The sequence below is a fragment of the Moschus berezovskii genome, chromosome 12, assembly GCF_049115385.1.
Source record: "Moschus berezovskii isolate FMDL1 chromosome 12, NW_MosBer_1.0, whole genome shotgun sequence".
Lineage (NCBI taxonomy): Eukaryota > Metazoa > Chordata > Mammalia > Artiodactyla > Moschidae > Moschus > Moschus berezovskii.
The window spans coordinates 14,371,337-14,399,174 of NC_142471.1; the positions used below are offsets into that span (position 1 = coordinate 14,371,337).

The following is a 27,838-nucleotide window of genomic DNA, read 5'->3' on the forward strand; positions in this document are numbered from 1 at the left end:
TCCAACTGTCTTTGATGAGCCACTTCTTTATTAAGTATTATAATTATGGCACCGAAGTAGGTTATTGATAAATATTTGCAGATTGTTAAAAGCAATCAGTCTGCATAAATTCTAAAGCATGTTTTCAAATGTGTTAGACACGTTTTTAAAAGAGAGAGGTCCTATATTCCATATAGTACGGTGGTTAAAAGGCAGTCTTTGTCAGCTGTCTAAAGTTTTTATCCCTACTCTCTTCCATCCCAGCTGTCTGAGGAATAAAGAAATCTACTTTCTAAGGGTGTTAGGAAGATTCATTTATCCAGATAAATCTGTGCTTGCTGTGTGCAGGGTCTGGAGAACTTTTATTTGCAGAGACAAACTATAAACAAGGAAACACAGAAAATAGAATCTCAGATTATGATAAGGGTTAGGAGGAAGATAAACAGAGAGGTCGTTGGGGTGGTGCATGAGTTGGGGCTGGGGGGAAGCTGGGGGCGGGGCACAGGGCCTTGAAGTGATGTCATGTGATATTTGTCTTTTAGTAGTTATAGATAACTACTGAGGACCTGCTGTACAGCACAGGGAATTCTCCTCAACACTCTGTAATGACCTACATGGGAAAAGAATCTGAAACAGAGTAGATGTATGTGTAACTGATTCACTTTGCTGTACACTTGACACTAACACAGCATTGCACATCAGCTCCAATAAAAATGTTTTTAAAATATGGATTTAGAGTTAGGTTTAGAAATTAATAAGTTCTTTCTAACTCGTTTAGAAATAAGTTCTCTTATTTCATGGAGAAGACAATGAAACCCATCACTTGGACAGCATAGATAGGAGGAGTAGAGGCAGGGGCCGGATCTGGAGAGTTGGGGCAAAGGGCTTGCCCATCTGCAGGGCCAGGGCAGCCGCTCGACTTTGTGAAGACAGTGTGACTGTAGTTTGTTTTTTAGTTTTTAATACAGACACGGGTATAGAAGTGCAAACACCGTGATGAATGGCAAGTGAGTAATACACAGTGACAGGAAGGGCAAGTGGCTTGGGATCTCATTGTGGGAGACCCAGGGGGAGTTGGTGGTGGGGGACAGCCCAGGGTCTCCTGGTCCCGGGTAAAGGGGGCATCTGGTCCTCAGCTGAGCATTGCCACGTGGGGATGTGGGCTCCAGATGCTAACTCTGCCACATTTCCCAGAGAAGCAGAATCCTGAATGTCTGTGAAATTCCAAGATTTAAAAATGTTGGCTTAGATTTTAAAAAACCTTATAGTGGGTGGACAGCATGCCTCTGTGGGCTGCCAGGCTGAAACATCTGCTGCAAGCCCTTTGCTGCTGTGATAAAGGGGATTAAATGAAGAATGATGCACGCTAACATGTTAACCATTTAGCCTTATGCCCAGAACATAGCCAACACAGAGGGAGAAGAGGTACTTTTTATTAACTACATTGTTCATGCGTTTCATTGCCTTCGCCATTAATTTGTGAAAAATTAAATATTATCCCACTCAAGTGACTTACAAGTGGTAGTCAGTTGTTGGCTTTATTCATTTGTTGAGTGAATTTTATGTTCATGGTGTGAAAGTCAGCAATAATCTAGGCTAATTTGTGTAATAATAGAAAGGATGGGCATTTCTTGGTGATTCACTTGTCTCTCATTTACCGTGGACTTCCTTTGCTCTGCACACCATGCTTGCATCACTTGTCCTTGGGCTTTTGCACAGTGGGTCTCCAGTCCTTCTGACCAGTATTAGCTGCCTGGGAAGTGGGAAAGAACTGTGGCAAAAATGTCATCTCAGATCAGGCAAAAGATGATGGGAAATGCAGCCTTATGACGTGATGTCCTGTTTAGAGGCTTTTCATCAGTTTTAATGAAACACAAATGTGCCCAAAGCAAGTTTATTTTCTCCAGAAAAAAAAAACAAAAACAAAAAAACACTTCATTTTGTAGGCCTATCCCACGTCATTTTGTATGACAAGGATCGTGTTTGATGTGTTGCAATCCACTGGTGATTGTCATGGGGAATTTTACTCAGTGCAAGCATCTCGGGTGGTTTGGCAACAAGTTAAAATTCTGGAGCATCACAGACAGGAATGCTAGGAGTAACAAATATACTTGACTATTTCTAATAGATTAAAGGCTTATAAAAATGCATCTCCCCTCCCCTCCCACCCCGCCAAGGTTCTGTGTTGTTTTTGAATTGTTTTAAAAAGAGGTCATTTTGTTGCAACAACATGATGCTAAGGACTTGAAAATAATTTTTTTTTTTGGGGGGGCGGAAAAAATCTTACCTATAAATGCAAGTTCTTAATCGAATCAATATTTTTTTCTAAATTTTTGCTGCAGATCATGGAGGAAACAAATACTCAGATTGCTTGGCCATCAAAACTGAAGATTGGTGCCAAATCCAAGAAAGGTAAATCCTGCGAGACGGAGATATCGGTGGTTGTGATAATGCAGATTATGGAATATCAGCAGGTTTCCTGGGGATTAAAATCAACCTTTATCCTTATCATCGTTGTTCCCAAATATTTGTTACATAACAGTATTTGGGAAGGATTATCATAATGCAAAATAACATAACTTTTTGATTCAACATCAGAATAATATTTTTGTGTATTTTGTAATAATAGACATGTTATTGTAGAAGATTATTGTAGCATCTTATGATTTCAAGGATGACCATCTAGTGGCCATGAGTCATGGTAACTCCCACATATAATAACGTGTTTTCAACTCACAGATTCCTTCTGTTTACACTTTAGGCTTCTTGTTTATGTCCCAGATTTAACAGCTGATTATTTTCACCTCCAGTTTGATAGGAACTTAGATTTCCTTTCCTGACTGCTGCTTCTCCTCTTTGTCTATCACACAGCAAAAAACACACAGGATTTCTCTTTTAGGCCAAGCATTTTCCTTGTCTGTTTTTTTCTCTGCTTTAACCTAGAGGACACTCACTGGTGCGTGGATGGTCAGAAATGAAAGCATAGGACCCTTAGTTTCCTCCCAAGATTACATATTGTTTTTATATTTTCATTATTACATATTATGGATAGCTTTTTTTGTGTGTGTGTGTGTAACCTCAGTGTCAAGAAACTTTGTTGCATATACGTCATTAAAAGATGCCTGTAGTCGCTAGGAGATAATGGGAAACCGTCACCAAACAGTTCAGAAAACGGCAGTGTGAGCTGAGCGTTGTCTGTTGTGGTCTAGCTTTTTTGTTGTTGCTGTTAAGTTTTGCATTTGCTCCCCCTTCTCTCTGTGACCTTTATTGCTAAATGATGCTGAACACTGCAAGGTTTGTCAGCTTTCTTCTTTCTGGTCATCCAGATTGCCTTCTTTTAATCTCATTTTATTAGAGCTACTCATCCCTTGGAATGTAAGTTATTTTACAACTCGTGGGAGTGTTGTTATCCGGACTTCAGTGGACTGGAATTCCTATTGACACTCTGACCTTGTTACTTTTAATATTTGTGACCGTGGTGGCAAGAAAAGGGAAGCTTATATGCTAAACATTCCTATGAAAACACTGAATTTCCAAGTGGAATTCCACAACTTTGTAGGAATCTTGAGTTTGCCAAGTGCTGTAGGATATATCTATCTCCAGTGTGCTGAGATGCGCTATACTTAATATGCAGAAGGATAAGCTGCCACTAACTGGCTGCCTTTCTATTGGGTTGTTTGCAGCCACTCAAAATCCCTGGCCTGCCATTTGAAAAAGTTGGAATTTGAACATGAACTGGAGCCTCCTGCCGTGTTGTCACGTATTTTTACTTAAAGAATGACATGAGTTTCATTACTAGCCTAATAAAAATGTAATTTGATCAGTCCCTAAAGAAAAGCCCCAAGGAAACATGAATATTACAACAATCCCAGATAATTTTGGATGGCTTATTCTCTTGCATTATCCCTGCTACAGTTTTCTTCCCCCTATCGTGGGAAACTGAGAATTATTCATTTTAAAAAATTTAAAATGTGGTTGCAACTTTAGAGATGTTAGATAATATGGATTGAACAGTTAGTGTTTTAGATTGGTTTCTGGTCATGGATCCATTTAACCCATTCACAGTGGCCAGCTGTATTCCACACTGTGATGATACATTTTGCTTTGAAAATAAGAGTATCTCAGCAGTACATTTGAGGGCATTTAGCATAATTTCCACATGGTTAAAGTTAACTTTTGGAATTGTGCCTAAAAATTGATCCCTGAAGGCCTAGGTCTAAAGACATCCTTCAATTTTTTATTATTTATGAAGTGCCATAAATGTATACAATAATGAATTATGAGCAGAATGTGCCAAAAGAGAAAGATTGAGCTCAAGGAAGAAAGAAAAAAAAAAGTGTTCCTCAGAGGAAATTACTCTTCAGAACTGACTTGATTTGCCCTTAGTACTTAAACACACAGCTGCTGAATCACATTTTGGCTTATATCCCTGATATGTGTATTCCTGTATATTTTTAAAACGATCTGATTTATAGATGAAATTTGTGGGATTATAGTTTGTATTTAGTAAAAGTCAAGTGACAGGAGGCACTTTAGAAGATAATTATTTGCTTTTTTATCTGACCCTTTCTTACCTCTGAATGTTGTTGAGAAAAGAGTTAGTGTTCTTAATTTTAAGCTTTATTCATTCCAAACTATTATTATTCAAGAGACCAAAGAATATAAAGGTATCTAGTGACTCATGCCATGTTTTGGATGATTATTAAATTCTAAGTCCCATGGTGATGTGAAGGTTTGGAATTTGCAGATGATCCCTCGTGTGCCATTGAGACAGTGCAGCCATGTGTTTATATTGTATTTCACTTTTAGATTTATGACGCTTATTGATTGAATATTTGAGCCTAGACAAATGTTTTTCATGGCTACTGTTACCGTAGTATGTCCCCTTCTTTACCTTATGGCAATTAGTCCTGCATTTTTCAAGTTGTCCTGTCCAAAATATTTTTCAAGTCATCAATCCTTTATTGGAGCAGCTGTATGAGTAGCTGCATGACTCCTTGGGTTGATGTGCTAGTAGGATCCTGCTTGGCAGAAAGGCAGAAAGCCAGCATCCTGAATTTGCCATCATGTAAGAACTTAAGATTCTTCTCTGGAGAAGGAAATGGCAACCCACTCTGGTATTCTTGCCTGGAGAATTCCATGGACAGAGGAACTGGCAGGCTCCAACCCTTGGGGTCACAAAGAGTCGGACATGACTGAACAACTGACACCCTAGAGATTCTGGTTTAGTATGTCTGGGGTGGGACTGGAAATCCGTATATTTAACAAGTTCCCCTGGTGGTTCTTAAGGTTGAGTTTGGGAAACAAAAATCTCCCCATCTCATATGGAAATACCATTATTTAGTCACTTGGGAGACCACGTGTTCAAAGGGGAATGGATGGATGATGACTGCTATCGGAAAACAGGCAAGATCCTTCAGCGGCCACTTCTCTGGAACAATGTCCATCTTGGTTTCTAAAGAACTGCCTCTGTATGGATTCATTAATTTTGTGTCTCTGCCCTCTTTGCAGTCAGCGTGAATGAGTTTAGAGCGACAGTGACCTCATTGTTCGGTGCCTGTGTGAGATGTCATGAGGGGTACAAGTCTGTCTGCTGTTTGTCCCCTCCATCCGCCCCTCTTCCTTCCATGTCACCCTTCTGCCCGCTTCTTCTCTCCCCTTATACTCCCCTTTACCTTTCTTCATTCCCTTTAACCATAGAGAATACAGTGGAAAAATGTACTAGGAGTATTGTCGTTTAGTAAGCAGGGCATTTTGTGCATGTTTTGTGATATAAACTCAGGGGCTCTAAAATTAAAAAAAAAAATTCCCAAGTGTTTGAAATCATTGGGAGACTGAATCCTCTGTCAAAAAGAACTAAGAATTTAAGGTTCAGTATCTTAAATTTACATAGGCAATGGGGAATTCAAAGAGGCAAGCGCAGGATTGTCTTTGGGATTGGAATGAAGACTGACCTTTTCCAGGCCTATGGCCACTGCTGAGTTTTCCAAATTTGCTGGCATATTGAATGCAGCACTTTCACAGCATCATCCTTCAGGATGTGAAATAGCTCAACTGGAATTCCATCACCTCCACTAGCTTTGTTCGTAGTGATGCTTTCTAACGCCCACTTGACTTCACATTCCAGGATGGCTGGCTCCAGGTGAGTGATCAAACCATCGTGATTATCTTGGTCATAAAGATCTTTTTTTGTACAGTTCTTCTGTGTATTCTTGCCACCTCTTCTTAATATCTTCTGCTTCTGTTAGGTCCACACCATTTCTGTCCTTTATCGAGCCCGTCTTTGCATGAAATGTTCCCTTGGTATCTCTAGTTTTCTTGAAGAGATCTCTTGATTTTCCTATTCTGTTGTTTTCCTCTATTTCTTTGCATTGATCACTGAGGAAGGCTTTCTTATCTCTCCTTGCTATTCTTTGGAAGTCTGCATTCAGATGCCTATATCTTCCTTTTCTCCTTTGTTTTTCACTTATCTTCTTTTCATGGCTATTTGTAAAATCTCTTCAGACAGCCATTTTGCTTTTTTGCATTTCTTTTCCATGGGGAACGTCTTGGTCACTGTCTCCTGTACAGTGTCACGAACCTCCGTCCAGAGTTCCTCAGGCACTCTATCAGATCTAGTCCCTTAAATCTATTTCTCACTTCCACTGTATAATCATAAGGGATTTAATTTAGGTCATATCTGAATGGTCTAGTGGTTTTCCCTACTTTGTTCAATTTAGGTCTGAATTTGGCAATAAGGAGTTCATGATCTGAGCCACAGGCAGCTCCTGGTCTTGTTTTTGCTGACTGTTTAGAGCTTCTCCATCTTTGGCTGCAAAGAATAGAATCAGTCTGATTTTGGTGTTGATCATCTGGTGATGTCCATGTGTAGAGTCTTCTCTTGTGTTGTTGGAAGAGGGTGTTTGCTATGACCAGTGTGTTCTCTTGGCAAAACTCTATTAATACTTTGCCCTGCTTCATTCTGTGCTCCAAGGCTAACTTTGCCTGTTACTCCAGGTGTTTCTTGACTTCCTACTTTTGCATTCCAGTCCCCTATAATGAAAAGGACATCTTTTTTGGGTGTTAGTTGTAAAAGGTGTTAGTTCTAAAAGTTCCCAAAGAAAGGCAATGCCAAAGAATGCTCGAATTATCGCACAATTGCACTCATCTCACATGCTAGTAAAGTCATGCTCAAAATTCTCCAAGCCAGGCTTCAGCAATATGTGAACCGTGAACTTCCAGATGTTCAAGCAGGTTTTAGAAAAGGCAGAGGCACCAGAGATCAAATTGCCAACATCCGCTGGATCATGGAGAAAGCAAGAGAGTTCCAGAAAAACATCTATTTCTGCTTCATTGACTATGCCAGAGCCTTTGACTGTGTGGATCACAATAAACTGTGGAACATTCTGAAAGAGATGGGAATCCCAGACCACCTGACGTGCCTCTTGAGAAACCTGTATGCAGGTCAGGAGGCAACAGTCAGAACTATACATGGAAAACAGACTGGTTCCAATAGGAAAAGGAGTCCGATAAGGTTGTATATTGTCACCCTGCTTATTTAACTTATATGCAGAGTACATCATGAGGAATGCTGGGCTGGAAGAAACACAAGCTGGAATCAAGATTGCCGGGAGAAATACCAATAACCTCAGAATTGCAGATGACACCACCCTTGTGGCAGAAAGTGAAGAGGAACTCAAAAGCCTCTTGATAAAAGTGAAAGAGGAGAGTGAAAAAGTTGACTTAAAGTACAACATTCAGAAAACTAAGATCATGGCATCCGGTTCCATCACTTCATGGGAAATAGATGGGGAAACAGTGGAAACAGTGTCAGACTTTATTTTTGGGGTCTCCAAAATCACTGCAGATGGTGATTGCAGCCATGAAATTAAAAGACGCTTACTCCTTGGAAGGAAAGTTATGACCAACCTAGATAGTATATTAAAAAGCAGAGACATTACCTTGCCAACAAAGGTCCATCTAGTCAAGGCTATGGTTTTTCCAGTGGTCATGTATGGATGTGAGAGTTGGACTGTGAAGAAAGCTGATCGCTGAAGAATTGATGCTTTTGAACTGCGGTGCTGGAGAAGACTCTTGAGAGTCCCTTGGACTGCAAGGAGATCCAACCAGTCCATTCTAAAGATCGATCCTGGGTGTTCATTGGAAGGACTGATGCTAAAGCTGAAACTCCAATACTTTGGCCACCTTATGCGACGAGTTGACTCACTGGAAAAAACTCTGATGCTGGGAAGGATTGGGGGCAGGAGGAGACCGGGATGACAGAGAATGAGATGGCTGGATGGCATCAGTGACTCTGTGGACATGAGTTTGAGTGAACTCCGGGAGTTGGTGATGGACAAGGAGGCCTGACTTGCTGTGATTCATGGGGTCGCAAAAAGTCAGTCACAAGTGAGCGACTGAACTGAACTGAACTGAGGATTGTCGTAATGGGGGCCATGATTAAGAAAATAAATCAATACATAGTATTTCTACTGTATGGCATAAATTTGTTTTGAGTAGAATAAAATAAAAATCTCTCCAACTGTTGGATTTGGAATAATAGAATATTCTGCTTTCCAAAGAAAGACTTGATGTTTGTTCCTGTGAGAGCAGTATTTAAGAATTAAGGGACTTCCTGGCAGTGCAATAGATAAGAATCTGCCTGTCAGTGCAGGGGACACAGGTTTGATCCCTGGTCTGGGAAGATTCCATGTGCTGCGGGACATCTGAGCTTATGTGCTGCAACAACTGAGCCTGTGCCCTAGAGCCTTGAACCACAACTGCTGAACCCACATGCCATGACTGCTGAAGCCAGGATGCCTCAGAACCTGTGCTCAGCAACAAGAGAAGCCACCACAATGAGAAGCTATTGCACTGTAACGAAGAGCAGCCCCTGCTTGCCCAGCTAGAGAAAGCCCACACGCAAAGCAAAGAAGACCCAGTGCAACAACAACAAAAAAAGCAGAATTAAAGTTCCCCGATGGCCTAGTGGTTAGGATTCCGTGCTTTCACTGCTGTGGTGCAGGTTCAATCCCCGGTTGGGAAACTGAGATCCCACAAGCTGCACAGTGCAGCCAAAAATTAATAACAATTGTGTAATACTGTAGAAGCTTACTAACAGAGAATGATTTCAGGTACTCATGAAAATTTTGAATGTTATTCTGAATCACAGCCTATTTTAAAATAAATACAGCTTTATTAAAGTACAGATTACATTCTGAACAAGTTTGACTGTTTTGCTAAATACAAGTCCTGCCAAAGCTGCCTTAACAAATAGATAAAAGTGATTTGTTAGGAGAACTTACTGCGTTGTTGTGATCATCCTGCATGCTCCTTAATGTTAGATGAGCTTATTCCCTTAAATAGGTAAACATTTTTCTTAAAATCTTCTTGCTTTTAATTTGCTTATCAGTCCTCTTTCTTCTTAGACTAGCCAAGATAGATGTGGTTACAAATTGTTTAAAGTTTTTATGCCAAATTCCATGTACGTAAGATCAGCATTAATAAAGCTTTATTGCCTTTTGTTCTGGGAAGAGTTGTCCTGCAGAGTTTAACTAAGTGATAGCAACTGTTGTCTGCAAGTGTTTCTCTTACGACAGTTTCAGTGCCCCAAGACAGCCAGAATGGAAGGTGTTGGCTGGGTTGCCTGATGTTTTGGAGGCCATTTGGCACCAAGTCTGGCCGTTCTCCTCCTCCTGGAATAAAGAAGATCATCAGAATTCTATGGGCCTTTATTATTGTTGGTTGTCTTCCATCAGAACAAGCAACATCTAATATAGAATCTTCACGTGAGAAAAATGTAGACTTTTCACTTTATTTTTTTCCGGAGGAAAATGTATTGTCAAGTGTACTAAAGCTTCTGTTGTGTGTTCACATTGGACTTGATGATGCTTTTACCTTGGTATTTACTGCTCAAAGGGCAGGGGGCAGAAAGAAGGCCTGGCACAACATATGGACGACAGTATTCCCAGTGGTGGATTTTGACCACGATATTTGTGTTTTGTGGGGTCACAAGCAGCATGTACACAAACCACGACTAGATCATAGAAGTGAACGTCGGAGTGTGAAAGCATCGTTTCATGAAACCTTTAGTCAGGTCTGTCACTGTTTTTATGTATGAACAAACACGTATATATTACTCGGTCATGATGTGAAATGGGGCTTCCCAGGTGACTTGGTGGTAAAGGAATCTGCCTGCCTATGCAGGAGACGCAGGGCACACTGGTTCGATCCCTATGTGGGGAAAATCCCCTGGAGAAGAGAATGGCAACCCACTCCAGTATTCTTGCCTGGAGAGTCCTATGGACAAAGGAGCCTGGAGGGCCCCAGTCCATAGGGTAGCAAACATTTGGCCATGACTGAGCAGGTGTGCATGCCCTAATGTGCAATGGGTGATAACGAAAGGTCAGAGAACACACCATTTTAAGCAGTTAGTTCCTCAGATGATAAAGAGTACATGCATTTTGTTCATCATTGTGTTTCTTCTCTGGTGGCTCAGGTGGATTGAAGAATCCACCTGCCAATGCACGTGAAGCAGGAGGTGCAGGTTTGATCCCAGGGTTGGTTGGGAAGATCCCTTGGAGGAGGAAATGGCAACCTAATCCAGTATTCTTGTCTGGTAAAATTGCATGGCTGGACGAGCCTGGTGGTCTACAGTTCATGGGGTCCCAAACAGTTGGAGAGGACTGAGCAAGCACACAACCCGTACATAGTGGACCCCGAGTCAGTATTTGTAGATTGTCTGGTAACTCAGTCATGATCATAGTGAAACTGCGAATAGAGATGAGAATGTATATCACCAAGATGTATTGTGTAGGAAAAAGATTTAGAATCACAGCCTTCACACAGGAGTAGCATTCACTATTGAGAAAATTGACTATTGATATCTTTCCTGTAGACCTCTCTAAGTGAATGAAAGTGGACACGATTTGTGGCTGAAGCTTATGTGGCTCAAACTGCATTTCATGGTCTGAGTAGCCCTAGTCAGAGAAGTGGAAAGAAACTTAAGGAAAACGATCTGATGGCTGCTATTCATGGGACCCTTGAATCAATAAAACTCTGGTACTGTTCATAGTAGGTATGTAAATGAGACTTTACAAGATACAGCCTCCTGATTATCTTCCAGACCAAAGTTGTTTTGGTTGTGGTGTTTTAATTAGAATTTGGTTATGTCATTGACATTGTCGATACTAATATTGGCTACTACCATTTATTGAGACCAATTGGGGCACAGCATTCTGCCAAATATTTCACGTGAATAATCTTATTTCCTGATCAGAACACATGTAAGTTAGGTGATGGTATTTTCATTTTACCTGTGAAAAAATTAAGAAACATCAAGTCAAATAACTTGCCCTGGGTTTTACAGTTAATAAATAGCAGACTGGTAAGTTATCCTGTATGATTCCAATTACATGAACATTTTAGAAGGTAAAAAACATGGAGATGGTAAAAAGATTTAGTGGTCAGTATTTGCTAGGGATCACCGACTCTGTGGACATGAGTTTGAGTGAACTCCGGAGTTGGTGATGGACAGGGAGGCCTGGCATGCTGTGATTCATGGGGTCGCGGAGAGTCAGACCCGACTGAGCGACTGAACTGAACTGAACTGAACTGGAGGAGGGAAGGATGAATAGGCTGAACACAGAGGGCTTTTAGGATAGCTAAACTATATAATTTAAAATAGTAAGTACATGTCGTTTTATATCTGTCAAAACCCACAAAATGGTTTGTGATGTTGATGGTGGGGGAGCCAGTGGCTGTGTGTGGGGAGTGGCATATGAGAACTCTGTACTTCGCATCAATTTTGCTGTGTTCCTGAGACGGTCTAAAAAACAGAGTCTATATTAAAAAATAGTCCTAGATATTAGGCACAACACTTAAATCAGCATTTTAAAGTGTATGATATGCAAAGATAATGCTATATTATCAATAACTTCTTAATTGTAAGTTTAAAGCATTATAAATTAGGTCCCATGTGTTTATTTTTGCTTTTATTTCCAATATTCTGGGAGGTGGGTCATGGAGGATCCTGCTGTGATTTATGTCGGAGAGTGTTTTGCCTACGTTCTCCTCTAGGAGTTTTATAGTTTCTGGTCTTACATTTAGATCTTTAATCCATTTTGAGTTTATTTTTGTGTATGGTGTTAGGGAGTGTTCTAGTTTAATTCTTTTACAAGTGGTTGACCAGTTTTCCCAGCACCACTTGTTAAAGAGATTGTCTTTTCTCCACTGAATATTCTTGCCTCCTTTGTCAAAGATAAGGTGTCCATAGGTGCATGGATTTATCTCTGGGCTTTCTATTTTGTTCCATTGATCTATATTTCTGTCTTTATGCCAGTACCATACTGTCTTGATGACTGTGGCTTTGTAGTAGAGCCTGAAGTCCGGCAGGTTAATTCCCCTAGTTCCATTCTTCTTTCTCAAGATTGCTTTGGCTATTCGAGGTTTTTTGTATTTCCATACAAATTGTGAAATTATTTGTTCTAGCTCTGTGAAAAATACTGTTGGTAGCTTGATAGGGATTGCATTGAAGCTATAAATTACTTTGGGTAATATATTCATTTTCACAATATTTATTCTGTCAGTCCATGAACATGGTATATTTCTCCATCTATTAGTGTGCTGTCTGATTTCTTTCACCAATGTGGTATAGTTTTCTATATATAGGTCTTTTGTTTCTTTAGGTAGATATATTCCTAAGTATTTTATTCTTTTCGTTGCAACAGTGAATGGAATTGTTTCCTTAATTTCTCTTTCTATTTTCTCATTATTAGTGTATAGGAATGCAAGGGATTTCTGTGTGTTGATTTTATATCCTGCAACTTTACTATATTCATTGATTAGCTCTAGTAGTTTTCTGGTAGAGTCTTTAGGGTTTTCTGTGTAGAGGATCATGTCATCTGCAAACAGTGAAAGTTTTACTTATTTTCCAATTTGGATTCCTTTTATGTCTTTTTCTGCTCTGATTGCTGTGGCCAAAACTTCCAAAACTATGTTGCATAGTAGTGGTGAGAGTGGGCACCCTTGTCTTGTTCCTGACTTTAGGGGAAACGCTTTCACTTTTTCACCATTGAGGATAATGTTTGCTGTGGGTTTGTCATATATAACTTTTATTATGTTGAGGAATGTTCCTTCTTTTCCCACCTTCTGGAGGGTTTTGATCATAAATGGATGTTGAATTTTGTCAAAGGCTTTCTCTGCATCTATTGAGATAATCATATGGTTTTTATTTTTCATTTTGTTAATGTGGTGTATTACATTGATTGATTTGCGGATATTGAAGAATCCTTGCATCCCTGGGATAAAGCCCATTTGGTCATAATGTATGATCTTCTTAATGTGTTGTTGGATTCTGATTGCTAGAATTTTGTTAAGGATTTTTGCATCTATGTTTATCAGTGCTATTGGCCTGTAGTTCTGTTTTTTGTGGCATCTTTGTCAGGTTTTGGGATTAGGGTGATGGTGGCCTCATAGCATGAGTTTGGAAGTTTACCTTCCTCTGCAATTTTCTGGAAGAGTTTGAGTAGGATAGGTTCTGCACAGCAAATGAAACTATAAGCAAGGTGAAAAGACAGCCTTCAGAATGGGAGAAAATAATAGCAAATGAAGCAACTGATAAAGGATTAATCTCAAAAATATACAAGCAACTCCTGCAGCTCAATTCCAGAAAAATAAACAACCCAATCAAAAAATGGGCCAAAGAACTAAACAGACATTTCTCCAAAGAAGACATACAGATGGCTAACAAACACATGAAAAGATGCTCAACATCACTCATAATCAGAGAAATGCAAATCAAAACCACAATGAGGTTCCATTTCACGCCAGTCAGAATGGCTGCTATCCAAACGTCTACAAGCAATAAATGCTGGAGAGGGTGTGGAGAAAAGGGAACCCTCTTACACTGTCGGTGGGAATGCAAACTGTGGAGATTCCTTAAAAAACTGGAAATAGAACTGCCATATGACCCAGTAATCGCACTCCTGGGCTTACACACCGAGGAAACCAGAATTGAGAGAGACACATGTACTCCAATGTTCATCGCAGCACTGTTTATAATAGCCAGGACATGGAAGGAACCTAGATGTCCATCTGCAGATGAATGGATAAGAAAGCTGTGATACATATACACAATGGAGTATACTCAGCAATTAAAAAGAATACATTTGAATCAGTTCTAATGAGGTGGATGAAACTGGAGCCTATTATACAGAGTGAAGTAGGCCAGAAAGAAAAACACCAATACAGTATACTAATGCATATATGTGGAATTTAGAAAGATGGTAATGATAACGCTGTATACGAGACAGCAAAAGAAACACAGATGTATAGAACAGTCTTTTGGACTCTGTTGGAGAGGGCAAGGGTAGGATGGTTTGGGAGAATGGCATTGAAACATGTATATTATCTCATGTGAAACGAATCGCCAGTCCAGGTTCAATGCATGATACAGGATGCTCAGGGCTGGTGCACTGGGATGAACCAGAGGGATGGTATGGGGAGGGAGGTGGGAGGGGCTTCAAGATGGGGAGCACATGTGCACCTGGGGCGGATTCATGTCAATGTATGGCAAACCAATACAATATTGTAAAGTAATTAGCCTCCAATTAAAATAAATAAATTTAAAAAAAAGCATTATGAAATCTCAAGAACTAATGAAAATTTTTGCAAAATTTTAAAAAAGGAAATGAAAGTAAGAAGGATGATTAAATGGTATATCACGCCTTTGTGTTCCCCAGAAGGGACTGGAGCGAAGTCACAAGCTTTCTGAATTCACTTGCCTCTGTTACCCTGTCTCCTGGGGAGAGCTCCTTTCCCCTCAGTGGTCTTGTTCCTGAACAGACGTTTTATTTCAAGTCAGTTACCTTTAAAAGTGAAGAAATTGCCATCCCAAGATCCCTGCTAACCGCAGCTCTTTTTCCTTGTTAAACCCCATGAGGAGGAAGGGCAAAAATATTCCTTATTTGTCTGCCTTGTCATATGTGTTGTCCCAGGTGTGTTCTCTGTCTTTATCCTCACAGTCATCCTCCACGAGTGACTGTGATTATCCCTGGTCTGCACACGAGTAACTGATGGACAGGTGTTATAACTTGTTCAGTGTCGTACATAGGGTCTGAAATGATGGGTTTTCGGCTGGAAACCTTGATTGCATAGTTCAAGGGCATTCTCTTCACTGCTAAGCACATGCATAGGTGCTCATGGTGAGTGTGTGTTCACCAGAGGAATGAAGATTCACCAGCACATTCGTTTAGGAAAACTCAGATTGAGACTATGTTTCTTAACTATTTCTTCAAGAAGAAATGCAATCCTAAGTCCTTACCCACATTTTAGAACCTTGCTTGATGACCATCTGTAAAATTATTTTCAACCTCGGTTTTTTGTTTCTATTTGTGCTTTTTACAGTATTTTTCCTTCCTTGTCTCTTTTAAAATCCATTAATGGTTTCACTAGGATTTGTACACTGTTACCTGGTATGGTGGTTCTCAAGCTGGGTTGATTTTATTCCCCAGGGGACATGGTGGCACTGTTGCGATAGTTTTGGTTATCCCATGCAGGAGGTGCTGCTGCTGGCTTCTGGTGGGTAGAGGCCAGGGATGATGCTAAACATCCTGCAATGCAAAAGGCAGCCTCCACAGCAAGAATTATTTGACACAAAATGTCAACAGTGCAAGGCTGAGAAACCCGGAGCTTAGAGGAACAGGTGTGGTATCAGGAGATGGCTCTACATAGCATCAGATTCTTTTTTAAAAATTTGCTTTTAAAGTTTTTATTGGAGTATAGTTGACTTACTGTGTCATGTTAGTTTCAGGTTGCAGCAGAGTGATTCATTTACACAAACACATATATTCATTCTTCTTCAGATTCTTTTCCCATATTGAGTACTGAGTGGTGGAGATTACTGAGTAGACTCTTCCTCTGTGCTGTACAGTAGATCCTAATTGTTACCTATTTTATTCATAGTAGTGAGTGTGTGTTAATCTCAGTCTCCCAGTACATCCCTCCCCTCCTGAACCATGTTTGTTTTCTACATCTGTGACTCTACTTACCTTTTGTAAATAGGTTCATTTGTATCATATTTTGAGGTTCCACATGTAAGCAATATTATATGGTACTTACCTTTCTCCGTCTGACTTCACTTTGTATGACAGTCTCTAGGTCCTTCCATGCGCTGGATTCTTATTGGGCCATTTCTTGCAAATGTGTGTCTTGTGTAACTGGTTTTCTTTTGCAGCCTTAAGAACAGAGTTGATCTGTATGAGTGACTCCTGAAGGCGGGCATACACACATAGTAACAGGTGGAAGGACAGAACGTCAGCAGGAGAGATGAAACACAGTAGGAGGGCAGACCCGCACATTGTCAAAGCTAGTTTGTAGTCCAGTTGGAATGATGTAGTTGGTGCAACTTGCGCTGTTTATTCTCCCTGAGCGTTTCAGCCCTGTTTCAAGTTGCGCCTGTAGCTCTGGTGCCTGTAGGACTGGCTGCCCTCCCCTTGCCAGCTGACTGTGTCTTCCATTCCTCCTTTCTGGAATGTGTGGTCGTGATAACTGTGACAGTTTCTGTGGTTTGTGACCATATTTGACCACCATGAGGGTGCCATACACTCCTGTCTTGGTCTAGAGGTGGGCACAAGGTTTTGATGGTTTCCCCAGCCGCTTGTGGGATCTCCCTGGCTTTATTCTGTCAGTTACGGCACCACTGGACAGAACTCAGTGACATCTGTCAGGCCTGTCAGTAGCAATTAGAGTGTTTTAAAGAAGTCTTTTGCAGTTGCAAACATGACCAAACCACCATGTGGTATTTCTCATTAGCTAAGGAAAACAAGTCAGAGTAGCACCCTCACTTCTTCAGATGGTCTTTCTATTGGCACTAAAGCATGGTTTGTGGCTTATTATAGCCATTTTCATACAAACCTTGGTACTAAGAGACATTTTTATCAAAAGGTAATAGAGAGATTTCAGGAATGAGAAGTTACATTCTCTTTATATCTCGTTGCTAGAAATTACTCTTAAGGCAAAATAAGTCTCGCCTGAAATAAAAATAAAACAAGAACACAGCATGTATCTATTTTTGGCTCTTTGGTCTATGCCAAGTTAATGTATTATCACGTTATGAAAATTGGCTCATTTTTTACAAACAAGCATTTTTTTGCAATTGGCTTTTTCCTCTTAAAAAATGAGAGGTTGTTGTTCACTCGCTCAGTTGCGTCCGACTCTTTCGACCCCATGGACTGCAGCATGTCAGGCCTTCCTGTCCATCACGATCTCCTGGAGCTTGCTCAACTCATGTCCATTGAATTGGGGATGCCATCCAGTCATCTCTTCCTCTGTTGTCCCCTTCTCCTCCTGCCTTCAGTCTTTCCCAGCATCAGGGTCTTTTCTAATGAGTTGACTCTTCACATCAGTTGACCAGCATACTGGAGCTTCGGCATCAGTCCTTCCAGTGAATATTCAGGATTGATTTCCTTTAGGATTGACTGGTTTTTATTTCCTTGCATTCCAAGAAACTCTCAAGAGTCGTCTTCAACACCACAGTTCAAAAGCATCAGTTTTTCAATGCTTGTCCTTCTTTATGGTCCAACTTTCACATCCATACATGACTACTAGAAAAACATAGTTTTGACTAGATGAACCTTTGTCAACAAAGTAATGTCTCTACTTTTTAATACGCTATCTTTGCCCTAGCTTTTCTTCCAAGGAGCAAACATCTTTTAATTTCATGGCTGCAGTCACCATCTGCAGTGATTTTGGAGCCCAAGAAAATAGTCTCTCACTGTTTCCATTGTTTCCCCATCTGTTTGCCATGAAGTGATGAGAAGAGATGCCATGATCTTAGTTTTTTGATTGTTGAGGTTTAAGTCAGCTTTTTCACTCTTTTCTTTCACCTTCATCAAGAGGCTCTTTAGTTCCTTTCTGCTTTCTGAGATCAAGGTGGTGTCTTCTGCGTATCTGAGGTTATTGATATTTCTCCCTGCAATCTTGATTCCAGTTAGTGCTATATCCAGCCTGGCATTTTGCATGATGTACTCTGCATATGAGTTAAATAAGCAGGGTGTCAATATACAGCCTTGACGTACTCCTTTCCCAATTTGGAACCAGTCTATTGTTCCATGTCCAGTTCTAACTGTTGCTTCTTGATCTGTATACAGGTTTCTCAGGGGGCAGGTAAGGTGGTCTGGTATCCCCATCTCTTGAAGAATTTTCCACAGTCTGTTGTGATCCACACAGTCAAAGGCTTTAGCATAGTCAATAAAGCAGTAGTAGATATTTTTCTGGAATACTCTTGCTTTTTTTTGTTGGTAATTTGATCCATGGTTCCTCTGCCTTTTCTAATTCCAGCTTGAACATCTGGAAGTTCTCTGTTCCTATACTGTTAGAGCCTGGCTTGGAGAATTTTGAGCATTACTTTGCTAGCGTGTGAGATGAGTGCAATTGTGCAGTAGTTTGAGCATTCTTTGGCATTGCTTTTCTTTGGGATTGGAATGAAAACTGACCTTTTCCAGTCTTGTGTCCACTGCTGAGTTTTCCAAATTTACTGGCATATTGAGTGCAGCATTTTCACAGCATCATCTTTAAAATTTGATATAGCTCAGCTGGAATTCCATCACCTCCACTAGCTTTGTTCATAGTGATGCTTCTTCAGGCCCACTTGACTTCACACTCCAGGATATCAGGCTCTAGGTGAGTGATCATACCATCATGATTTTCTGAATCATTATGGTCTTTTTGTATAGTTCTGTATTTTTGCCATCTCTTCTTAATATCTTCTGCTTCTGTTAGGTCTATACCATTTCTGTCCTTTATTGTGCCCATCTTTGCATGAAATGTTCCCTCGATATCTCTGATTTTCTTGAAGAAATCTCTAGTCTTTCCCATTCTATTGTTTTCCTCTATTTCTTTGCATTGATTGCTGATGAAGGCTTTCTTATCTCTCCTTGCTGTTTTTTGGAACTCTGCATTCAGATGGATATATCTTTCTTTTTCTCCTTTACATTTCACTTCTTTTCTTTTGTCAGCTATTTGTAATGCCTCCTCAGACAACCATCTTGCCTTTTTGCATTTCTTTTTCTTGAGGTTGATTTTGATCACCACCTCCTGTACAGTGTTACGAACCTCCGTCCATAGTTCTTCAGGCACTCTATGTATCTGATCTAATCCCTTGAATCTATTTGTCACTTCCACTGTATAACTGTAAGGGGTTTGATTTAGTTCATACCTGAATGGTCTAGTGATTTTCCCTACTTTCTTCAATTTAAGTCTGAATTTGGCAATAAGGAGTTCATGATCTGAGCCACAGTCAGCTCCCAGTCTTGTTTTTTCTGACTGTAAAGAGCTTCTCCATCTTCAGCTGCAAAGAATAGAATCAATCTGATTTTGGTGTTGACCATCAGGTGATGTCCATATGTAGAGTCTTCTCTTGTGTTGTTGGAAGAGGTTGTTTGCTATGACCAGTGAGTTCTCTTGGCAAAACTCTGTTATCCTTTGCCCTGCTTCATTTTGTACTCCAAGGCCAAATTTGCCTGTTACTTCAGGGATCTCTTGACTTCCTACTTTTGCATTCCAGTCCCCTATGATGCCATTGTGTTTTTGTGGGGTGTGGATATATTATAATGTGTTTTAATGGACTTTGGACTGTACTTTTTTTTTTCAATACAATGAATATCAGATTTATTTGCCCCTTTGTACAGCCTTTTTTTCTTACATACATTTTTATAAGTAGAGTTCCCAGGTCTTAGGTAATAAGCAACTTTGGTAATTTTTAGGATTGCCATCTTGTCCTCCCAAATGACTTGAAATTCTACCAGAAGGTTCTGTCTTCTGGAAACAAAATACCCCTTTCCAGTCATCTCTGCCAACACTGTGCTTTCCCATCTTTGGGTAGCCTAAATATGTAGTGAAAAATACGTTTTTCCATACCCTACCTTAATTAATAGAAAAGCTGAGCCTGTTTTGTCCATTCATGGAACATTTATTTGCATTATTGCTGTGAATTACTTGTCCTTGCTTTTTATCAATTGATTCATAATCTTTCCCTATTTAGTGAGTAGTTCATCTTTTTTATTTTTTTACAGTGAAATAAAGACCTTTAAATTGTTTTTTCTATTTGAAAATGTAAGATTACTTATGCTTCTCTCTAACCATAATGACCACGTAGCTCATTTCTCACTGTTAATAGTATTTGCAAGTCATTCATGAATCATTTCTATTCAAAACTGGAAAGAAATGAATTGACCTTAAGTGGTAATCATGTATTGATTTCTGAAGGACTGTAGGAAAGTATGGATGAAGTTTTAAGATACTGGATTTCCAAAGTAAACAATTTATAAAGATTAGGTCATCAGTATTAATAGCATGGGAATTATGTAAATATACAGGTACACACATGTGTACACACGTACACACAGATGTATATTTATGTATATACGTGGGTGTGTGTGTATTGGCAGAGCATGAGAAATAATTAAAATACTATTGAGAAAGTTATTGAATTCCTGAGTTTTCTTGGTGTAACAGAAGTAAGACCCAGGAAGTCATTTGCTTTTATTTTCATGTGTTGAGCTTTAGTTTTGTATTTTAGTGGGGAAAATTTGTGAAAAATTTTCCATTCCTTTATATTCAAGGGACGGACACTTGAATATATTATTTTGGATTAACTTTCACTCCATTTCTATACTCTCCCCATTTGGAGACTAGGATCTGTATTCATGCCTGGAGAATCCCATGAACAGAGGAGCCTGGCAGGGTATAGTCCATAGGGTTGCAGAGTCAGACCCGACTGAAGCGACTTCGCGTGCGCCGTCAGGGAGAGTGTACTCAGCTTTGGTGTGATTCACTTCCTCTTCAGCACTGAGCTCGCCTTACGGAACAGAAGCCACCTTTTGCATTGCACTGTTTCAGGAGTACCCCCTTTGCTTTTGTTTGGGTGGTCCATGTTCTTTCTCAAGTCTGACACAGCACCACAGAGTCCAGATTTATTTTGTTCAGCTGGGAGACATGCATGAACTCAGCAAAATGAGGGAGAAGAGAGGAAAAAGGTGTTTCAGCCACTAGGGATATACATATTTGAGATCAAACTGTATGCCCCTGTTTCTTTTGCTTTTACCATCAAGGGGGTATATTTTAATCTAATCCTGTTGGGTTTTCTCCTTTGGTCAATGCCTAATCAATTTTTACATCATAGGCAAGTTATGTAACACTGTTTCCACACCCGCCAAATGTAGTAGCCACATAACCTAGGTTTGGAAATCCATTCAAGTTCACTGCAGAATTTTCAGTTTGGAGTAAAGTGTTTCCCGCCACACTGACTTATGCTCTCTTCGCCAGCCTGTGAAGCCGTCTCACACCTTTGCGTGTGCTGTGTCTGACTGGTCAGCTCCTAGTCTTTGTTTCACATCCATCTCAGATGACGCGTCTTCCTGGAGAGCCTCACCATCCACACTCTGAAACAGAGTTAGTGCTCAGTTCCCTGTGCTAACTCGGTGCCATATGCAGCTTTCCATGTTAGCACTTTCTCGGCTTGTGTTGCAGCAGCCTAGACTTTTGCCTTTCCTCCTGGACTCTGAGCTCATGGACCTGCGTCAGAGGCCAGCATGTCTTATTCCCTTCCGTGTGCATGGTGCCTGCCAGGAGTGGAATTATAACTTAGGAGGTAAAGTTTACATTGTAACTTAGGTTTAGAGCAAATTTGAAATTAATTCAACAGTGATTTAAGTATCTTTTGAGTCACTTCGGAGAAAGTGAAAAATGGCCTTGGCAGCCTGGCCGCAGTGTTCCCAATTGAATATAAATACCTCTCATGGAGTATAAATAATCAGACAGGGTTACTCCTTGGTTAAGTCTGAAGCAAGGCTGAAAACATGGCCACTCTGCAGCCACAAAATTAATTAAACATCCCTCTCTTATGAGCGACCTCAGTAATTGTTGCTGCTTGAACAGTGATGATTCCAACTCTGCTTTCATCCTCTGCCTTCCGTGTTACATTTGCCAAGATGTTCATTCAGTAGATTTCCCCCTCTTTCTTGGCAGCTTCTGACCCAGATTTGGCCACCTCCACTTTCACAAGACCTCAATGGAATCACCCAGAACAAACCAGATTCTGTAATGAGCTTCCTTCAGTTTCCTCCTCAGTGCTTTGCATTGAAGAAAGCTCGTTTTATCTACTGCAGCTGTATTCTTGGTGGTCTTTGGCCAGTGGGCACCATGGTGAATGTTGTAGAAACATAAGGATGAAGCATTGAGCTCAGTCTCTGCCCCTTGGAGACTTAGAGTTTGGCCAGGGTTTTCTGCCTTACTCACTTTAAACAGCTTTTTAAAAGTGGCATTGTTTGCTATCAAGACTAGAATAGTTCAGAGGAGGAGGAGGAGAAGGGTGCAAGCCACAGCTAAGGAAAATATTCCTGAGCAGTAGGTACTTGATCGTGTGGGTTTCCAAAGGGTAGGTGTGGGGAAGGCTCAAAGCTGAGAAGGATCGTTGTGTGTTAGAGAAGAGAGGAGAGTGATTGGTGAAAGGGGGAGAGGGGAAAGAGCTGGTGGCCAGTGAGGTTGGACCTCATGAGAACCTCGTCCATTATGTAGACAGTGGACAGCCTGGGGTAGGGGATGGTTGCAGGAGATAATTGGTAACTGTGGTTGGAAGGGGTTAAAGGTTGGGAGACCAGTGTAGTACATCATATTTGATAACAGTGGGATTAAGGAAACTTCTTTTTTTAAGTTTACTTATTTTTAATCGAAGGATAATTGCTTTACAATATTGTGTTGGTTTCTGCCGTACGTAAACATGAACCAGCCATGGGTACACCTATTTCCCCTCCTTGAACCTGCCTTCCACCTCCCATCCAAAGAGAGTTCTTGAAAGGCGAATCATCATAACATGGCGGCTTGACACAGGCAAGGAATGTTCTTATGCTCTTGTTTTGTCTCTGAGTTTACTTGCGGTGGGCATCTCCCTTGCAGGCTGACAGTTCCCAGGTCGGGGGCTGGGTCGCTGCCCTTCTCTCTGGGGTCAGCACAATGGGAACCACCCCTTCTGGGGCAGAGCAGCCTGGAAGTGTTGGCAGTTATGCTGGAGGATGACCTCTCCCACGGACAGGCTTCAGCCAGTGAAGGACTGGAGTCAGAAGACAAATGTCCAGTTTTCCCTTCTCTCTGTGGAATGTTCTGAGGCATATTATTCATGTCTCCCCTGGATACCCCAGGGGGCTGGAGCCCTAGCAGCAGCTGCTCGGTACCACTCCCCTTTATTTGCTTCCCTCTCTCCTCACCCATATCTTCCTTCCTTCCTAACTTGTGATCCCTGGGATCACCTCCCGAATAAACTATGCAAGTAACACACACTAACCCAGGTTCTTGTCTCAGGGTCTCTTTGTGGGCAGTACAGGCTAAGATGGCTATCCTGGATGATCGAATGGTCATTATGTCATGGAAAAATGGAGTTGGCATTCTCTTCCAGTGGTTAATTAATGACTCTTGTTATTTTAGTGGAAAAAAAAGACTGCATTAATCTCAAGTATATTTTATATATCAGTGCAAATATGGCAAAATGATTTAGAGTTCATGGCTCATTTTGAGGAAAAAAAGCCCCAAACCATCTGCAAAAGTATTGAAATGATCCCAAGTGGCACATCGGCACTTGAAGCAGTTTCCAGGCACATTAGGTTGTTGTCAACATAGAGAAAAATATACACTACAGGGAAAGGCAGGAAGAGAGAAAGGTCCTGAAAACCCCTGATTTCAGCAAATCAAGAAGAATGTCAGCGGGTGAGCAGGGCAGGCGCCGTAGGTGTCCTCACATGGGTGTCAGCCAGGTGGCTTAGGAATCCTGGGCCATTGGCAGCTGTGATGCAATTCACTGATGATCAGTCATGGGGAGAGGACCCAGCCATAGGGTCATTTTTGTCCACGTGCTGTGCTCTCCTGAAAGTCATGCTGAGTGGCTGCAGCCAAGTTAGGAAAAATATTTCCGTTACTAACAATATAGTTGTTAAGTATGTTCCATGGAATTCTGAATTATTTACTTGATGGTAATCACAAGAATTTCATTATTTTCATTTTTTTCCTGATGTTCATATTAGTATCTAACTGTTGTAAAAGTCAGCACTTGATAGTGTTTTATAGACAAATGGCAAGAAAATTGCTTACAAGGAAGCAGTGAATGCATCCAGTTTCCATGAACAATTGTATCTGCATTCTTCAGCATTTGGAACTTGATGTTTGAATGAAAAGATGCCCACGCAGGGGTGGTCCTGTCTATTACACTCTCTTGCAAAATGAAACCCTGGTTTTATTTAGCCACATATTGTTTTTTGCTTTTCTTTTTTTTTTTTTGCCACGTGGGACCTTAGGTTCCTGACCAGGGATCAAACCTGTGCCCCTTGCATTGGAAGCACAGTCTTAACCACTGTACTTTCAAGTCCCCAGCCCTGTTTTCTATGTTGCACCTTATTCTAGAAGGGAAAGAATAGTGTTTATTGGTGTTTTTCTTCTAAAATCTATTGTGCAGGCTTCCCAGGTGTCTCAGACAGTAAAGAATCTGCCTGCAGTGTGGGAGACCTAGGTTCGGTCCCTGGGTCAGGAAGATCCCCTGGAGGAGGGCATGGCAACCCAATTCAGTATTCCTGCCTGGAGAATCCCATGGACAGAGGAGCCTGGCGGGCTACAGTCCAAGGGGTCTCAAGGAGTCGGACACTACTGAATGACTAATACACATACAACACCATAGATGATCTATCTATTAGAGATTCTTAATTCTCTTGAAATGAATTTAAAACATGGATTGTTTGTTTACCATTTAATAAATTTTGGAGTGTTCATATGAATTATCATTTTATAATCTCATCCGTCATATGAATTAAGGAATAAAATAATAAAACTTGAATACTTTCTGGAACATGTAATTTTTAAAAATCAGAATATCCTCATCTCTATTGAATAAAACATCATGTATAGGAAAGTGAAAATAAGTACTGATCCTATTAGTGACCTTTGAGAGAAAAACGGAATCTAGACTTCAACAGTCAGGGAAGGAAAACACAGCAACTAATAGTGAAGATTGTCTATCTCTAAAGGAAAATGGTAATGGATGGAGTGGTTGCATGATGTGTCCATGATTTGAGGTGAAATGATATCATTTTCTTTTACTGTTTCATTCTTTTCAGAATAAAAGCTGAGAGAACTTTGAGGCTAAGAAGTGTAGAGAAGAGAATGACACTAGAGAAGACAGGAGAGCAGAGCTAGGTTGGAGATAATAGGTGTTGGGCAGGGGTTAGTCAGCCTTGAGCTGTTCCCTCTCTTTATGAGTCCTTCTGCTGGTATTATTATGCTCATTTTAGTGAAACAACCAGTTTCAATTTTTGGTTCATATCTGTAGTCCTCAATAGACTCTGCTGCTGCTGCTAAGTCACTTCAGTCATGTCCGACTCTGTGTGACCCCATAGACGGAAACCCACCAGGCTCCCCCATCCCTGGGATTCTCCAGGCAAGAACACTGGAGTGGGTTGCCATTTCCTTCTCCAATGTGTGAAAGTGAAAAGTGAAAGTGAAGTCGCTCAGTTGTGTCCGACCCTTAGCGACCCCATGGACTGCAGCCTACCAGGCTCCTCCATCCATGGGATTTTCTAGACAAGAGTACTGGAGTGGCTTGCCATTGCCTTCTCCGATAGACTCTGCTAGGTATGGTCATGGGTCTAATGGCTGTGGGCATTGATTCTGCCAGATCCATACCTCGTAGAATGCTTGACTTCTATCTAGTGTGTCCTCAATGAAAGTCTGTTAAATGGGCTTGAACATATTTTCCTGAGTTTGGTGAGAAGGAGAAAAGAGTAAAGATTATGATGGATTTAAGAGAAATGGGAGAAAATTGAGTATAAATTTCCTTTACTTTTCTCAATCTGTTTGGAGATGAAGTCATCTCTTGCAGGCATAGAAGGGTGTTTTGGAGACTTGAAAAAACTAGGGAGAGTTCAGAACAGCTGCTTATGGAAAATGCAATAGAAATGAATTAAAAAACTTGCCAAACCAAATTATTATACAGCTGAGGCTGCGTAGTATGAATTTGTAGTGAGATTTCTTGGGGTAGTTACATGCCTTTTTCCAGTTCTTTGGTCTCTCCGAAGTGGAGAATACAGATTGGGGGTGGGTTTTAGAGTGTGTGATGAGAGGGTGAAATGGTTACCCTTGGGGTGGGATGGCACAGGAAGAATTAAAGCCAACAGGAAGACATAATATTCTAGAGAACTTTCAGAGTTGAGGGCTTTCAAGAATTGCACTGGTAGGAGGTTGTAGCCACAGGAAGAAATGACCAGTTAGAAGACATCTTAGAAGTGGTGGAGTCTGGTTGTGATGAGGTCCAGTTTATGGCTGGTTTTGTGGGTTACTAATGTAATGTTTCACAGTTTAATAATTCTTAGCAACTTTAGGATTGTTTAGCAAACTTAAATTTGATTCTTTAAACAAGCAAAAAGAAACTTGTTAAGGAGTTAAAACCAAGTAAGGTGGAATCAGTTAATGTCAATATGACTCTAGTTTACTGAATTGTGTGATTTTTAAAGCTGAGTAGTCAAGTTCATATTCCTTTAGTCATTGACTTTCATGTATGGGAGAATGAATTACATAACAGCTGATCAGTGCTTTTTGCTAGCCAGTTTTAAAATGTTAAATGTGCGAACACCTCATAACTTATGCATGTTTTCCAGTGAGAATTGCATCATATGTGGAAAGAAAATAAATGCATCCATGGTTCATAGATGTTACATAATCTAGGAACTTCATAACTTCCTAGTTATACAATTTGAAATCATTATGTAATCATGGCTCCTTACAAGGGGGAAAAAAGTTATATTTTTTATAGAAATTCAACAGGATGATTGGTTGAAGAACATTTGTGTGTGGGTGTAATTTTGCAAATACACAAATAATAAGTACTAGTTAGATTTGATCTGACCATGTCTTTGGCTGTTCCTTGTGGACCACCAGAGGGATCAGGTAGGTCACCTTTCAGTTAACAGAACATCAAAACCTGTGCCAACCCAGAGCTGAGCTATACACAGGATTCCTTGGAGTCACAGAGAGTGTTCACCCTCCAAGCCATTCCTTCTTTCTGGGGCTTTGGACTGACTGGCCATTTATACTCAACCTTCTTTACCTTTCCAGCATCTCCTGAATTGCTGTAGTAGTAGAGTCTGCTGGTGATTTGCAGGATGTGGAGGCTTTGGCTTAGAGACTGGCTGTCTCTGGAGCTTGTCTGCCCAAAACCCTGGCTGCTCTTTCCTGATGAGGCAGACGGTACACCTTTAGATTTGATTCTTGTACCTTCAGTTACTCATCATGGGGTCTGGCCTCCCTTACTGAGGAGTAAGTTCAGGAGATGAAGGCATTTAAGAATCTCTAAGCATCTTGTTGTCTGTCTTGGCTGTCTGTCTTTCTCCCTTTACTAACCAGAATCTTATTTGAACTTGGATCCCTGCCTGGTGCAGGTATAAGGTGTAAGGTATAAGGTGAAGTCCACTACTCCCTTTGAAATACAAAAAAATTTTGCTCATATCCCTCCTCATTTGTGGTGAGAGAGAATCTGGAGTTCTCCGGAGCAATTTGGTGGGGGTGTGTTTTAGGAAGAGTTTAATCATTTCTACCTTATTTAAATTGTGGCTGAATTTCCTGTCGTGGGCCCTTTATTATACATTGATGACAAAGAACACAGCCTTTCCTTTTGGATTTTCATCTTGTAAATACCGGCCATTCAGCCATTTGTGGCAGACGAGACCTGTGAGACAGCGAGAGATTCTGCTTATCGTGCTCTTTTACAACCCCCAACTCCAGTCTCTGCCCAAATGTAATTCAGCAAACATTTAAAAACATCAGATCGTCTCTTTGCCTTTATCTTGAC

General features: G+C 40.7%; 1 protein-coding gene across 3 annotated transcripts in view; it reads left to right on the top strand.

Annotated features, from left to right (window-relative positions):
• The window catches only part of BICC1 (BicC family RNA binding protein 1), a 365,857-nt gene that overhangs the window by 197,153 nt on the left and 140,866 nt on the right, over positions 1–27,838 (top strand). For all 3 annotated transcript variants that reach the window (XM_055425684.2, XM_088841893.1, XM_088841894.1), the window contains exon 3: positions 2,322–2,391. In XM_055425684.2, the coding sequence (XP_055281659.1) occupies positions 2,322–2,391 (70 nt within the window). The remainder of the gene's footprint in view (positions 1–2,321; positions 2,392–27,838) is intronic.